The 14,576-nt window shown below is 65.3% G+C and overlaps 9 protein-coding genes across 10 annotated transcripts in view; 5 read left to right on the top strand and 4 right to left on the bottom strand.

Moving 5' to 3' along the window:
* AMSG_05840 (uncharacterized protein) overlaps positions 1–319 on the bottom strand; it is a gene marked incomplete at both ends in the record, with an annotated part of 770 nt that extends 451 nt beyond the window's left edge. The window contains one exon of the mRNA XM_013901786.1: positions 256–319. Within this exon, the coding sequence (XP_013757240.1) occupies positions 256–319 (64 nt within the window). The remainder of the gene's footprint in view (positions 1–255) is intronic.
* A 154-nt stretch (positions 320–473) lies between these two features.
* On the top strand, positions 474–1,231 carry AMSG_05839 (uncharacterized protein). Its single transcript, XM_013901785.1, has 2 exons — positions 474–650; positions 751–1,231. Exons 1-2 carry the CDS (start codon positions 534–536, stop codon positions 1,225–1,227), a joined length of 594 nt encoding a protein of 197 aa, XP_013757239.1. The 5' UTR covers positions 474–533; the 3' UTR covers positions 1,228–1,231.
* Positions 1,232–1,270: 39 nt separating this feature from the next.
* AMSG_05838 (charged multivesicular body protein 6-A) lies at positions 1,271–2,835 on the bottom strand (the record flags this gene model as incomplete). The annotated part of the gene is made up of 2 exons (XM_013901784.1): positions 1,271–2,706; positions 2,817–2,835. 2 exons carry the CDS (start codon positions 2,833–2,835, stop codon positions 1,271–1,273), a joined length of 1,455 nt encoding a protein of 484 aa, XP_013757238.1.
* Positions 2,836–5,039, bottom strand: AMSG_05836 (uncharacterized protein). Its single transcript, XM_013901782.1, has 2 exons — positions 4,985–5,039; positions 2,836–4,732 (listed from the first exon to the last, which is right to left on the bottom strand). Exons 1-2 carry the CDS (start codon positions 5,009–5,011, stop codon positions 3,161–3,163), a joined length of 1,599 nt encoding a protein of 532 aa, XP_013757236.1. The 5' UTR covers positions 5,012–5,039; the 3' UTR covers positions 2,836–3,160.
* AMSG_05837 (uncharacterized protein) lies at positions 2,868–3,103 on the top strand (the record flags this gene model as incomplete). The annotated part of the gene is made up of 2 exons (XM_013901783.1): positions 2,868–3,048; positions 3,072–3,103. 2 exons carry the CDS (start codon positions 2,868–2,870, stop codon positions 3,101–3,103), a joined length of 213 nt encoding a protein of 70 aa, XP_013757237.1.
* Positions 5,040–5,654: 615 nt separating the features above from the next.
* AMSG_05835 (uncharacterized protein) lies at positions 5,655–8,739 on the top strand (the record flags this gene model as incomplete). Its single annotated transcript, XM_013901781.1, has 2 exons — positions 5,655–8,615; positions 8,698–8,739. The coding sequence occupies 2 exons, from the start codon at positions 5,655–5,657 to the stop codon at positions 8,737–8,739; spliced, it is 3,003 nt and encodes a 1,000-aa protein (XP_013757235.1).
* A 152-nt stretch (positions 8,740–8,891) lies between these two features.
* Positions 8,892–11,235, bottom strand: AMSG_05834 (uncharacterized protein; the record flags this gene model as incomplete). The annotated part of the gene is made up of 3 exons (XM_013901780.1): positions 8,892–9,958; positions 10,132–10,312; positions 10,402–11,235. The coding sequence occupies 3 exons, from the start codon at positions 11,233–11,235 to the stop codon at positions 8,892–8,894; spliced, it is 2,082 nt and encodes a 693-aa protein (XP_013757234.1).
* Positions 11,236–11,731: 496 nt separating this feature from the next.
* AMSG_05833 lies at positions 11,732–14,223 on the top strand. 2 transcript variants are annotated; one of them, XM_013901779.1, is made up of 2 exons: positions 11,732–11,994; positions 12,183–14,223. In XM_013901779.1, the coding sequence occupies exon 2, from the start codon at positions 12,228–12,230 to the stop codon at positions 14,202–14,204; it is 1,977 nt and encodes a 658-aa protein (XP_013757233.1). In that variant the 5' UTR covers positions 11,732–11,994; positions 12,183–12,227; the 3' UTR covers positions 14,205–14,223. The 2 variants fall into 2 exon arrangements, with proteins under 2 accessions (XP_013757233.1, XP_013757232.1); XM_013901778.1 differs by having other exon boundaries at positions 11,732–14,223.
* Positions 14,224–14,459: 236 nt separating this feature from the next.
* Positions 14,460–14,576, top strand: part of AMSG_05832 (uncharacterized protein) — a gene marked incomplete at both ends in the record, with an annotated part of 882 nt that continues 765 nt past the window's right edge. The window contains one exon of the mRNA XM_013901777.1: positions 14,460–14,522. Within this exon, the coding sequence (XP_013757231.1) occupies positions 14,460–14,522 (63 nt within the window). The remainder of the gene's footprint in view (positions 14,523–14,576) is intronic.

Here is a 14,576-nt window from a genome sequence, read left to right as displayed (position 1 = left end):
GGGGGGGGGAGTGGCGATGGGGATGGGTAAGGATGGTGATGGGGAGGTATGGGGGAGTGATTGGGATCACCCCCATGTGAGGGATAGGCGGAGTGTGGATGAGCATGTGGGCGGGGTGAGGGAGGGTGTTGGGTGGCTTTTGCGGCAGTAGCAGTGGACAGCCCTCTTGCTTGCAGACCATGTCCTCAGGTATGTTGAAAGGGAGGCAAGGGGCAAGGGGCAAGGGGGGAGGAGGGGAGAGGGGGACATGCGTACGCTCGTTGGTCCACTGTTCGTTGACCTCGACCTCGTAAGGCGGCTCGTAGCCCAGGTTTGACATGGGTGGGTGCCAGGGGTAGAGTGGTGGGGGTGGGGCTGGTGGTGGCGGGCGGGTGCGACGGGCAACCGGTTTCGGGTGAAGGCATTCATGGCCAGGATAGGGCAGGACGGGGGGCGTACAGGCACCTGCTGAGTCACAACTACACACTCGGCTCCACCTCTTCAACCAGTCTCGGGCAAAGACATCGAGGCGAGTATAGAACAGGGGGGTAGCCATGGCCACACTTCCCGACGAGGTCTTTGTCGACTGCTCCACCCTTGTCCGCAATGCTGACGGGACGGTGGTGACGGGCAACCCGACACAGGACGACTTTGCCGACGTGCTGGCAAAGGTATGTGCTCAAGGTGAGGAAAGAAGGAAAGAAGGAAAGGGGGGTACAGGTAGCTGGAGACTCATCTGATGATGGTGGGGCGCCGGTGGGGCGGCGGCAGGTGGCGGCCAACGACCCAGAGACCACCTCGGTCAACCTCAACAACCTCGACGATGCCGAGCCGCTGCAGATGATCGACCTGGCCGAGGCGCTGATGGAGAACACGGTGGTGACAGAGGTCTGGCTCTGCAACTGCAACATGGACACCCTTGGCGGGCAGATGTTCGGGCAGGTGCTCAAGCGAAACGCCACGCTCACCGAGCTCAACCTCGAGACCAACCGCATCGGGCCCAAGGGCATGGTTGCCCTCGCCAAGGCGCTCAAAGAGAATACAGGCCTCAGCATCCTCCGCCTCGAGAACCAGAACACGCCCATGGGCAACAAGGCCGAGCGCTTGTTTGTCAAGGCCCTCAAGGCAAACAAGTCGCTTGTCAAGCTCGCGGCAGACTTCCACGAGCAGTCATCCAAGAATGCTGTCGTCTCGGCGCTCACCCGCAACATCGACCGCGCCCGCAAGGCCCGCCGCAAGGCCGCATAACCGCGTTGCGCCAGTAACACCACCACACTTCCTCATTCATTGTCTACGCCAGCGCAAGCATTCGCGCCAGCTCGGCATCGGCAGCAGCATCCGCATCGGCATCCGCGTCAGCATCAGCTGCAGTCGCGGCCGCAGGAAGCGGCGTCGACGGCACGGCCGGCATGTCCGGCAATTGCGGCGAGTCCATCGACTGTGGCTGAACTTGCACCTGCGACTGTGCCGCGGCGTCGGGCTCCACCTCGCCCAAAATGAGCGCCTCGAGCTCGGCGGCCAGCTCGTCGTCCGAGACCTCGACACCGGCGGCGGCGACGCTGGCATTCGAGTCGGCAATAGCCGCATCGATCTCGGCCTGGTTGGCAAGCGCATCCTCGAGCTCACCGAGCGTCTCGTGAACGTCGTCTACGTCCGGCGAGAGCGCGGCCAGCGCCCGAGTCCCGACCTTGTAAGCCTCCATCAGTTCGGCCGACGTCCTGGCGTCGTCCATCGAGTCAAGAATGGCCGAGACCTTGTCCCACGCCGCCAGCCGCGACGTTGCCAGCTTCTCCGCCACCTTTTTGCGGCGGAGCATGATCTTGGCCCGCTCGCGCGCCCCGGTGCCCAGCATCGCCTTGATCTCGCCGGTGAGCGCCTCGACGCGCGCCGAGAGTGTGTCGTACTGCGCCCGCAACGCACCCGCCATCGCCCGGAGCTGCAACGTGCCGGCGTCGGCCTCAGTGGCCTCGACGCGGCTCGAAGCCTCGCGCGACGGCGCAAACTTGATGCAAGCCGTGCCACTCGGCAGTGCAAACCGCACAAAGGCGCTTTGACCCTCGCCACTCTGCGCCACACAACCGAGCGCTAGGCTCAGCTGCCGTGCGTCCATGCCCAGCACCGCCGCGGCGTCTTCTACGCGCGTCAGCTCGTCCACAAGTCCGGCGTCGTAGTGTGCATCGAGCAGGGCGTCGACCGCTTTGCGCGCCAACGCCACTACCACGTACTCATCGTCCGACGAGAGCAGCGACGAGGCCGCGCCAACCGCCGCCGCGCCCGGCCGCGGCGACGAGACCCCGGCCGCCCACTTGATCGGCGACGCCACAAAAGTGTCGACCAGCCACGAGAGCGTCGAGCCCGCCGCGGTGGACCCGCCCAGTCTGCGCGGCGGCGAGCCGACGCCGCCACCACCACCCACCGCCCGCGGCGGCGCAACCTCGGCAGCCTTCAGCCACGCCCCAGTCCGCACCAGAGAGTCAAAGACAATGCCTAGGCCCGCTGGCGGCACCCCGTCCCGCTCGACAGCAACAGCCAGTTCGCATGGGCGGAGCGCAACCAGGCGGGCGGTGGCAGCCGAGCCTTCGATGACTCTCGTCCAGAACGCCATCTTGGCGTCCCACGAGACCGGCTTGACCTCCCGCGAGGCCGGGAACGAGGCGTAATAAAAGTCCATCTCATCGTCATCATCTGCCCACTCTGGAAGCGACCGCAGGTATGACCCGTCCATTCCTTCCTCCCCCACCCGCAGCAACGCGTGAGGTGTGCCCTGCTTTCCCCTCTCCGCCCCTCCCCTCCCGCCAAGTCGCATTGTTGGGAACAACCGCCGGCAGCTCATGAACCGCCAGCCATGCGCTTCATTGGACATGGCAACACACACATCTCATCGTCCTATGGGCGCACAACTCTCGCGCACAACATGGGTCGGCGCTGCCTTTGAACACCGCATGCAGGCAGGCGTCGGTGTCTCGCTCGTTGCCCTCTTTGCTGCCATCCCGCTCGGGCTGCAGCTGGCCAAGTCGAACAAGAGGTCCATCGCCGGGTCGGCCGTTCCGCAGGCCACCATCAACGCCCGTGTCGCGGCAGCGGTAACCGAGCGGCGGCAGGTCCGTGGACAACCGGCGGCTGATGCAAGCCAGCAGGGGTAGAGACTCGGAAGCGGCGGTGGGTGTGGGATGTCAGCTCTTCATTGGTTGAGCTGGACCCGGAGCGCGGCGGCCGAGTCGAGCTCGTCGTCCTCGCCATCGTAGTCAAAGTCAAAGTCTTCGGGCATGTGGCGGTTCGGCGGGAGGTCAAGCGAGTTGATGATGTCAGCGATGCCGTGGGCGGCGATCGAGTAGTGGTACATGGTGTACCGCGGATCGCCGGTCACCTCGCGCGCGTCCTCGATCCACTCGGGCACCGGGACGCTCGACTCGGGCTCGGCGTCCGAGACGTAGGTCTGGAGGAAGATGACCGAGCGGATGGCCTTGGGCGAGCGGAAGCAGTCAACATGGAACATGCGGTCTTTCCACATAAAGTAGCGCCGGGTCTGGTGGATCGGGACCCGCGACGGGTCGCGCCGCGCGAGCATGCTCACGTACTGACGCCCAGTGAGCGTGTACCGTGTCTCGACGTTGTTCTCCTTGATGATGTGCGTGTACGTGTACGAGCCGTACTGCCCGCGCTTGCGGATGGCCTGCACCTCGGGCCCGTCCGACACCAGGTAGTGCTGGTGGACCTGAAAGTCCTCAAACGGAATACCACGCTGGTAAAAGATCGACTCGGGCGGCGAGAACGAGAGCAGGAACTTGCGCTTGTGGTACTTGGACTCGATCTTGCCGGCCACACGCTTCGCCACCACGTCCACCACACGCTTGAGCTTGCGCTCAAACTGCTTCGACGAGTTCTCCACAACCACCAGGTACGGGTGCCCGAGCCACGCCATACGGATCTTGCGGTCAAGCTCGCGCGCAACCTCGGGCGGCTCCTGCCGCGGCGTGCCCGGCCCGTACTCGTAGTGCTCCTCTGCCCCGATCGCCGCAGTCACCAGATGAACCACCACTGTGTACCGGTCGCGGATCGCCACATTCGACCAGTTGTTCTCGTCCATCATCGCCTGCCACAGCGAGGCAGACATGTACGCCCGCGCGTCCATCGCCCCACGGTCGCAAAAGATGATCGACTTTTGCCCAGACGCCACAGCCAGCGAGTAGTATCCGTCCTCCAGCGCAATGATCATCTTCAGCAGCGTGTCCTGGAACTGGTACACCGCGAGGTCAGAGTTGAGGTCGGAGACCTTGACTCCGCCAGACCACAGCAGCGTCGCAACCTCGGGCACGGAGTACACACGAAAGCCGAGCGCCGTAAAGTGCTCCGTCAGCCGCTTCAGCGAAGACGTCTTGCCGCCGCCCGGCCCGCCCGTCAGCACAACCCGATGCACCGGTGGCGCCTTGGTCGGCACGTTCGCAAGCTCCTCAAGCGCAGCCTGCGGCTCCAGCACATGCAGCCGTCCCGTTGTCGGCGAGTCCAGCACCCGTGGCGTCTTGGGTCGGACCTCGTTCACAATGATCTGCTCCATCTCCGGCGGTGTTGCAACCTCGCCTCCCTCCCCCGCTCCCAGCAACACCTCGCCCACACGCGGCGCCTCGTCCTTCTCCTCGCCATCATCCCTAAACCGCACCCGTCCGCGGCGACGCACCCCCACCGTAGTCGCATACGCCACAGCGCCCAGCACCGCCACAGCCGAACCCATCCCCACACCGGCCGCAAACATCACCTTCTCCCGCACAACAGCCCCACCGTGTCCGTAAATTCCTCAGCCGGTCACTATACCCGCATGCTTGTGTGTAATCCCCGCCACACGCCCCTTCCCCGCCGTGCCCCTACCGGCCCAGCCGGCAACCAGCCCATCGCCGGCCCATCTCCCCATCCAGAGTCCTCCCCCCTCCCCCCCTCCCCCCGCCCCCCACACACACGCCGCCGCGCCTGACCCGTGGAAGGAAGCAACTCCCCTCACACCGCCACATACCCACGGCTTGGTTCCGAGCGACGACATGGTCTGGTGCTATTTCAAACGCGAGTCCAGTGCCGACGTGTACAATCGCTATCCTGCCAGCCCCTTTGTTCAGCTCCTCTCTCAACCATAGTGAGGCGGCTAGAAGTGACGCTGCCATGACGCCATCGGCCAGGTCTTTGGCCCTAACGAGATCGCCACGCCACCATACTACCACCACCCAACCCGATCACCATCGCTTCCACCCAGATCGGTCCTCATCACCATGTTTATTACGCCACCATCGGCCAGCATTCGGGGGAAAAGGGGGGACATCTCGCTCATCGCCGTAGCCCATGCAATACCGAGCACATCCACATCCACACACACACACACACACACAAACACACACACACACACACACACAACACACACACACACACACACACACACACACACACACACACAACACACACACACACACACACACGCACGCACGCACGCACAGATCAACCAGATCATTCAAATCAAATCAAATCAAATCATCCAGACCATTTCAAATTCATCCGGCCACCTGCCGAGAACCGCCTCCGGTGCCGCCGTGTGGCGCCAACTCGCCCTCGCCCTCCCCCCTCCTCCCTTCCCCCCCCCCCACCCCACCCACCACCACCACCACCCCTCCACACCCACCCCTCCACACCCACCCATGCCACCCATACTCGTACTCGTGCTTGCTACTCTCGCTATCTTCTGCGCATTGGCCTCTCCGGCCTCACCTGCGCTCGCTCACCGCTCTGCCGCCGACCGCGCCTGCGAGTTCCGCCTCGCTCCGCAGACCGGAGGCGTCCTCGCCTCGGCCGTAGGTGCCGTTCCCGCCTCGGCATCGGTTCCGCCGCCGCTATCGAGCTCAGCCTCTCCGGCCGAGCCTGCCGGCATGATTATCGCCCCGCCGCCATGTGCTGCATCGTCGTCGTGTCCTGGCGCACCGTTCCTCGCAGACGATGCCGTCTCGGCCGGCGCCCTCTTTGCTCCGGCCTCGGGCTGGTCCGTTGAACTGTGGCTCCGCCCAGCTTCCACCGACGGCTCCACCGACGCGGTCTTTGTCGACGCATGCGCGCCAATCCCCGATGGTGCCGTCGACAACTCGTGCGCCGTCCGATCCCAAGCCCATCGCGCCCTCGAGCTCCGCCAGATCGGCTCGGCCGTCTCGTTCTCGGTCGTTGACCGCGCCTCGACTCTCAACTCGCAGACCTGCATCACATGCACCTCGCCGCCTGGTGCTCTCGTCGCTGGTTCTCTCACTCACGTACTCGCCTCGGTCCCGCACCCGGCCTCGGCTCTAGGTGCTGCCCTCGAGCTTTACATCAACGGGTCGGCCGTCGACTGTTCGGCAGCTACCCTCGTCGGCGGCAACTACGACATCGCCTGGGCTACCTACCGTGACAACCGTGCCTTTGCTCTCGGCGCCCGTCGCGACGGCCTCTACTTTTGGTCGGGTACCCTCTACCTGCTCGCCATCTACACCCGGCCGCTCACAGCGAGTCAGCGCGCCGCGAACATCGCCGCCGGCCCATACAACGTCCTGCCCGTCCCACTCGACGTTTCAGTCTCGGTTGTGGAAGAGTCGGCCATCGCCATTGAGCTCGCCGTGTGGGACATGTACGAGCCGAGCGCAGGTGCCCACACCGGACGTGTTCTCTCACTCCCTGCCTACGGCACGCTGTACAACACCAGCGACCCAAGTGCGGCGAGCTTGGCCCTCGCCACCGCCCTCACGCCCAGCATGCTGCCTGTGCGCCTTTCCGCCCTCACCGTCGTCTACCTCCCGTACGTCGATGTCGGCGGCGAACTCGACAGCTTTACTTTTGCCGTCGCCGACGCTGATGCGCTCTCGCCGGGCTTTGCCACTGCCCATATAGTTGTTGTCAACGTCAACGACCCGCCTGCTGGACGGTTCAACGCCTCACTCGCGCCTGCCGCTACCCGCACCGTCGCTATCGGCTCTACGCTGCCGCTCGGCGCCGACGGCATTTCCGACGTTGACGCGCCCACTCTCCGCGCTGAGCTCTGGTCATCGTCGGGCCTACTTACGCTCTCACCCGCAAGCCGATCTTTGCCGTTGACCTTTGTGGCCGGCGATGGTGTCGCTGACTCGGCCATGGTCATCGAAGCTGCCCCCGCGCTCATTGCCGACGCCCTCGCCTCGTTTGACTACTCGCCGTACCTCTCGCCAGCATCCGGCGACACCGTCGACGTTCTCCACCTCGCGCTGGATGATGCTGCCGGTGGCCGCACCACCGACAGCCTCAGCATCATCCTGCGCGCGCCGGCGTACCGCGCCGCAGTGCTGCAGGCGTCAGCGCCCGACACGCTCACCCGCGGCGCCGACTCGGGCCCACTCACACTCGCCCTCGAGCGCACGCTCATTTGCGGTGAGACGCTCACACTCACGCCGCATGTGGTCTCGGGAGCCGCGCTGGTCTTTCATGGCGCGCCGTACGTGCTATCGGCAAGCACGCCGCTCGCCTCTCAGCTATTCTTTAGCGTCTCGGCGCCGGCTGATGCGGCGCTCGGCCAGGTCACCATCGCCTTTACCGCTTCGGGGGCCAGTGCATCGCTCTACGACATCACGCCCTCTGCCCCGCGCACCTTTCTCACCACCATCGTCGATTCCAAGTCAGTAACTGGGCTCGTCGGCGCCGCTCTTCCGGCCTTTGTCCAGACCGGCACGGTCCTCCCAATCGCTCTCGCTCTTTCCGCGCTACCATCGCCCGGCGCCACGCTTCAGCTCCAGCTCGCGATGCACCCGACCTCGGCCGGAAGCTTTGACTTTGCTCCGGCGCTGCTCGAGTTTAACTCGTCGTCACCGACGACATCGTCCGTTTTTGTCGCGACAGCATCTGCACTCGGCCCTGTCGTGCTTCAGGTCACGCTCGCCGGCTCGGCCCGCCTCGAGTACATTGATGCCGTCTCGGGCCTTGCTATCACTCTACCCACCGTTGTGGCAGCCTGCCCGTCGCCAAGTGACGTGCTCGATTGCGAAGGGCGGTGCGACGCGAGCGGCCGCGGGTGTGTGGCCTCGCCGCCACCATCGCCGCCGCCGCCGAGCACCGCCAATCCGCCGCCGCCGCCGCCAGAGCCGGCCGCGCTGGCGGCTGCCTCGTCGTCGTCAGGCGATGCCCTCTCGCTCGACTCGCTGGGAGGCATTCTTCTTCTCTCACTGCTCGGCCTCTGCGCACTCCTTCTCTGCCTTCTCGTCGTCTTGCTCGTCTGGTTTATCCGCCGCGAGCGCGGCAAAGCTGGCGGCGGGGCGACGAGCGCAGCACCGGGTCGGCCACTGGCCAGTGAGCGGGTAGTGACCACTACTACCCACGAGGTTGTCGAGATGATCGGCTCGTCGTCGTCAGCGTCAGCGACAACCGCCACCGCCGACTCGACCGCCACCGCCGACACAGCCGCGTCGACGTCAGCGCTCGCGTCGAGCGACGCCACCTCACGCCTCGACTCGGACTCTCACTCCAGCACCGACTCGGGGACGCTGTTGGTCCTTGGTGGCGACAAACGGTGGACTCGCCAGTTTGAGCGAAAGTGGCGCCACACGGTCGAGGCGCCGCGGGCCGACACCCCAGCGCGCGAGCATGCCGAGCTCGACGACGTCGGGCTCGATGTCGCCGCCGCTGGTACCCTTGACTCGGGCTCGGACGATGACGATGACGGCGACGGATATGACGATGATGATGAGGTGTCAGGTGGGGCGCTCTCCGGCCTCCCACTCCCGTCGGCCGACATGATCAAGGTCCACGAGCACAAGGCCGAGCAGCAGCGCGCGATCGCGGGCCGGCACAAAGAGCATGCGTCGGTCCACGACCGGCTGGCACGCAAGCATGCACGGGCTGCCAAGGAGCTGCAGGCGCGGTCGGCCAAGGACGCGTGACACTGCCAACTACTGCGCTCGGTCCGGCACACGCTCCGGCACTGGCTGGCGTACGTTGGGCGCAAGCCGGTCTGCGTGCTCCAGCACCGAGATCGAGACTGCCATTGGCGCCGACGCCTGGCCGCCACTGAGAACAGCATCGAGCGGAATGGCATCCGACGGCGACTGTGGAGGCACCGCGTGTCCAGAGAGCGTGGTCGCGGTTGCTGCCGCGGGCTCGGCCTCGTCGTGATCGACAACGAGCCACGAGTCGGAGAGCGCAGGCATGGCGGCGGCGGCGGCCCGCTCGTCTGCGAGGCGCTTCTGTCGCTTGACGATGAGCAGTGCCAGGCGGTTGAAGCGATCTGGGTCGCTGCGGAGCTCGTCGAGAAAGGCAGCGGCAAAGGCGTCGGCAATGGCGCGCCGGTTGGCCAGCGATGCTGCAAGCTGTGCCTCGACACTGGCCTTGGCCTGCGCCACCACGCGCTGCGACCACGTGAGGCTGCGATATGCCGCGACCGCCGCAGTCGAGCCGAGTGCCACTGGTCCGGTCACCAGCCCGCCGAGGTAAAGGCCGAGCGCCGCCACAGACGTCACGCTCACCGCCGCCACGTCGGCCTTGGAAGAGCACGACGCCACAATGAGGCCTGGCAGCACGCCGGTCATGACCGTTACCGCCGCCGCAAGGCTGCCACGAACAAACTTGGACTCGGCGACCAGTTCGGCCACATCTTCTAGCACCCATCGGGAGCCCGGCGCTAGCCGCGGCACAGCCGGCGACGCCGCGCCCACCACAGCGTCCGACGTCGCCTCATCCATCTCTCCCGCTCGCTCCACAACCACGACATCGTCATCGCCATCACCATCAGCCGATTGCCTCGCGCGTCGTCCACCGGTCACGCCCTCGCCATCGACCGCCACCCACTCGGTGCCCTCGAGCGTAGCAAGGACGACAGCTTCGAGTCGAGCAAGAGCCACGTTCCTCAGATGGGTCTCCACCTCGGCCTGCTGTGCCGAGCTCGATGCTGTTGAGAGCCACACAGGCTGCTTCTCGGTAGGCACCGTGTATGTCCGCAACACGTTGCGGTAGGGAAACTCTGTCCGTCGGAAGGAGGAGGTTGGTGCATGGTGAGAGCAAGGGAAGCATGGGTGGGGCCGGCCGGTTGTGGGCAGGTGTTCCATGCCCGACGGAGACGGCATGGGAAGGGGGGGGGGGGGGGGGGGGGGGGGATGAACAGAGGGATAGAGCAGGAGGCACGAGTATCCGTACCTGCAATGAGCATGTGTACAATGTCGCTGAGGCGGGTCCGGAGAAGGTCCGAGCCCTCAGAGGCTGCAGCCATGGTGGTGGCTATCGGTGACGAGTGTGCCGTCGCTTCAAAGTCGAGTGACAGATGGATGTCAGTCGGGAGTTGGGTGATTCGGGCCACAGTGCCTGGCAGTCGGCGGCGCTGTGGTGGTGTCATGTGTACGGATGATGCGGCGCAGATGCGAGGACCCGCCATGGCGGTGGTTGTGGGCGGTGGCGGGTAGGTGGTACCGGTGGCAAGAGCGAGATCGGCGGCTGGCCAGGGAGCCGGCGCGACGGCGGAGGCCGCGGCGGGACAATGACTGCTGCTCGTCCCGAGTACACTGGTGTGGCCGTCGAGCGCTCCGGTAGGGTAGGCGTGGGAATGCGTGGTGGTGTCGGGAGGATCCAGTTGTACGAGCCGCACCGGTGCCGCTGCGCGAGGTGCGCAGCGAGCTGTGCATCCGGCGGCGGTGGCGCCCTCGACGCGAGCTGCTGTGCCAGCGAGTTGCGCTCGCTATACCGCGGATCTGTCACGTGCGGCTGGGGGGCAAACGAGCGTCGCGCAAGCCGCTCCAGCACGGCCTCGCCAGTTCCGTCACCGAGCACATACGTTCGCGAGCCGTCGGAGACCAGATCGGCGCCAGCGCCCGCATCAGCGCGGGAGTCAGCGCACCCATCAGCCGACGCTGAAGGCGCCAGTCCTGATGCTGAAAGCGCAGCAGGCAGCGGCACTGCATCCGAGAGCCGCGGGCCGGTTGCACGAGAGGTGCGCTTGGGTCGCATCGCCGCTCCGGGCGAGGCCAGCCACGACAGCGGAGACGCCGGCCTCGGCTGGTCACGCAACGGCGACATTTCCAGCTCCTCGGCACGCTCGCGGAAGAGCGGCGAGAGCGGAAGAAGCGGGGCGTGGGGTGGGCTTGGCGTCGCCTCTTCTCCGGCATACCAGTGGCGGATCTCGGACGGAAGCATCGGCGGTGAGCGCGGCGGCGGCGAGCGCCACGGTGGCGGCGGAGTCAGCAGCCTCCGTGGCGGCGAGACTGGAACCTTTGGCGGCGACAACGTCGTCGGTCTGGCCAGGGGCATGGGAAGGGGGGGGGGGGGGGGGGGGGGTGAGTGGGCTAGGCGGGGCGAGGGAGGCGGTGGGAACGGAGGGAGGGGACGGCACGTCGCGTACGTCCATGTCCAGGCCATGGCGCGCGCGGAGTCGACTGGGTGCGGCGAGGCGGGGACAGAGGCGAGGCGGTGAGGGTGAAAGTGAACTGCTGGAGGGTATGAAAGGCTGAGTGGTAAAGAGCGAGAAGCGAGAGGTGGTTGGTCTCGGCTTTGACGTCCAGCTACGTGGGACGTGATGGTCGGTGGGCGCCTGTACGAATTCCACAGAGTGTGGCGGTGAGCCAACCGCCGGGGGGAGAGAGACCAACCCATCCACGCTCGCCACAAACACCAACACGAAACGCAGAAATATTTTGGTCCACATGCGGCTATTTTCTCAACCCAATCCGGTTCATGCCCCTCACGGAACAAACGGTGGTTTTACCTTGCCAATCTCGCCAATTACCGCCAATTACTTCACCGGTCACGGGCGGGTGGGGAAATGCGGCTCATTGTTGGTTTTGACCGACACTCAAAGCGAAGACCAAAAACGCGTTATCACCACCGTGGCGGCGGAGGGCGTGTGCCACATTGCGTGCCTGAGCTCGAGTCACGTCTCTCCTTGCCAAGCACATACTCCAAGTGCGCCCCTTGGTCGACACTGGCTACATACGCGCACACCTACTTCACTTGCTCACTCGTGTTGGACTCGCCTGCGCACCGAGTGCCATCCCCTCTGCCTTGACCTGAGTACGTTCGCACCCGTCCGAGTCAACGCCCTGCAAACGTTGGCCGCCGACCTGATAGGCTCACATTAACCCGATGAAGGGTGGGGACAAACGTGAGGATGGTCCACTTGCGGTCCAATGTCCACACCTGCCTTGTCTCCCTTGCCCACCATACTCATCTCACTTGAAGTCCCCGCCGCTGCCCACCAGACACAAACTCGCTGCTGGCGCCTGCCCTGACTCGCACCCCCGTCCATGACCGACGACACACGGCCGTCTCCCTCGGCGCGCTCGCGCTCGCACCCGCGCTCGCCATCCGGCTCGCGCACCCCGGACGCCCACCCTAGCCCTGCTGCGGCCAGCGAAGATTTGCACGAGCAGGCACTCCTTGCTGCCTCGCATGAAGATCTCGTCCGCGTCATCCGCGTCATGCACGCCCGCGAGCACCACGCGCTTGCCCTCGCCGCATCTGCTCGCGCTGCTAAAGCTGCGGCCGCGTCGCAGATCATGTACGTGCCCATCCCGGTCGCAGTTGCAGTCCCGGTCTCTACGCACAACTGCATCAGCCCACCGTCGCATCACGCCCGTGCCGCATCGGTCGGTCTCTCCGCCTCGCCCAAGGCCACTTCGTCGCACTCGTCGTCGACGCGCGCCGTCTCGGTCGAGCCCAAGATGTTCCCTGTTCCCGCTCAGGCCTGCGTCTCCCCCAAGGCCCGCGCACGATCAAGCTCAAGCTCGAGCTCCGGGTACGAGGCTTGGAAGCCGGCCTCGCTCCGCGGCAAGACCAAGGCTCAGCTCGACGAGTTTGAACGCTCGCAGTACAAAAAGTACCGCAAGAAGCGGCTCTCGCCTGCCGAGTACGCCGTCCGCAAGGCCAAGTACTGGCGCCACAAGCACAAAGTCACCACCGAAGCCATCGATCTTGCCAGGCCCTCGTTCAACCCCCGCCGCCGCCGCCGCAGGATGCGCCGCAAGACCGTAGCCTCCACTTCAGCCGTCCACTTGACTACCGAGTCGACAACGTCGTCGTCAGATTCGCTCTCGTCGCGTGCCTCGCTGCCCGAAGCCACCCAAAGCATGCTCGACGAACTAGCCTCGTCTGGCCAGGCCTCGATCGATGGCCCGTCGCGGCTCTCGTCATCAGTCGGCACTGTGCTTGACAGCCTCGACGACAACGCCCCGCTCCTGCTCAACGTGAACCAAGTCAAGCAGCTGACCAAGAGTGAGCTCGTCACTTTCATCCACCTCGCCGCCCGCCAAGTGGCGCAAGCGCGCTCGCGAATCGCCTCCATGTACGTCGACGACAACGGTGCGCCGCAGGCCTGGGTCCCGGTCAACCTGCGCGGCAAGCGCCTCCGCGATATGACCCGCGAGGAGCAGCTCGAGTTTGCGCGCGCCCGCGAGACCGGCATGGACACGCGCGACTTTGCCCTGCTCAAGCGCCTCTACCTCTTCTCCCGCAGCATCATCAGGCTCGCTGGCGTTGCCGAGCAGCAGCTGAAGAACTACCTTGCTCTCGAGGCGCAGACGTTGTCGTCAACATTGGCCTCGGAGGCCTCGGAAGTCTCGTCGGCCTCGTCGGAAGCCTCGTCCGCATCGTCGCGCTGGACTTCCGACTCGGACCTGCGCGCCGCCGCCTACCTCGTCGAGCACGACGAGGCCTCGTCAGAGCTGTCGGCCGGTTCCCACTCGTCGGTCACCTTTTCCGCCACCACAGCCTCACTCAACCTCTCGTCGACCGCCATGCTCTCCTCACTCTCGCTCAACTCGGTCTCGTTGCCCCACGTCGCAGCACTCGCCCATCAGCTCTCTGTCTGCGATGACGAGTCGCTCGGCGCGTCCATCAGCCTCGCCGAGAACGACGCTTTCTCCACCGACTCGGACAGTGACTCGCCGGCCTCCATGGCTGGTCTCACCCACGCGTTTTCCCGCCTCAACACTGTCTACGAAGAGAGCGACGATCGCGGCGTCGAAGACGACTCGTTGGCCGCCTTGTTCACCATTGTCGAAGAGGAGACCAGCGATGGCGGCGCCAGCAGCGAGAGCACCAACGAGCTGAATAGTCCCGGCCATGCCGACCGCCCTGACGGCTCCACCAGTCAACGCAGCAACCATCACGCTTGCTCCTCGTCCTCATCCGCCTCGTCGTACTCGTCTTCGTCCGCCGTCGTCTACTCGTCTACTTCCGACTCGCACCGCGCCGCCTCATCTGCTGCTGGCGGCTCACTGTAAAGCAATCACACCGCCTCTACCTCTCGTTGTGTCCAGCATGGTGGGTGTGGGAAATGAGTATGTTGAGCAGAGCATCCACGCCGATGACAGCAAAGACAAAAACGGCAAAGAAAACAAGAAAAACACGCCACATTCTTCCATTTTCCTCCTGCATGCACACCCGCCACACCACACCAGCCACAGCCACAGCCACAACCACAGCCACGGCCACAGCAGCCACAGCTGAATCCACTCCACCCCACGCCTCGCTAACACATGCATCCCCTCCTTCCCGTCCTCCTGGCCCTGCTGGCCATCGCCACTGCCGCACACGCCCGCGTACGCCCCGCCTCCCCTCCCCTTCCTCTCCCCCCCCCGTTTCGTGATATGTAC

Source organism: Thecamonas trahens, assembly GCF_000142905.1.
Source record: "Thecamonas trahens ATCC 50062 unplaced genomic scaffold supercont1.27, whole genome shotgun sequence".
Lineage (NCBI taxonomy): Eukaryota > Apusomonadida > Apusomonadidae > Thecamonas > Thecamonas trahens.
Note: the sequence above shows the minus strand (reverse complement) of the source record. Positions and strands in the feature narration are given on the sequence as shown.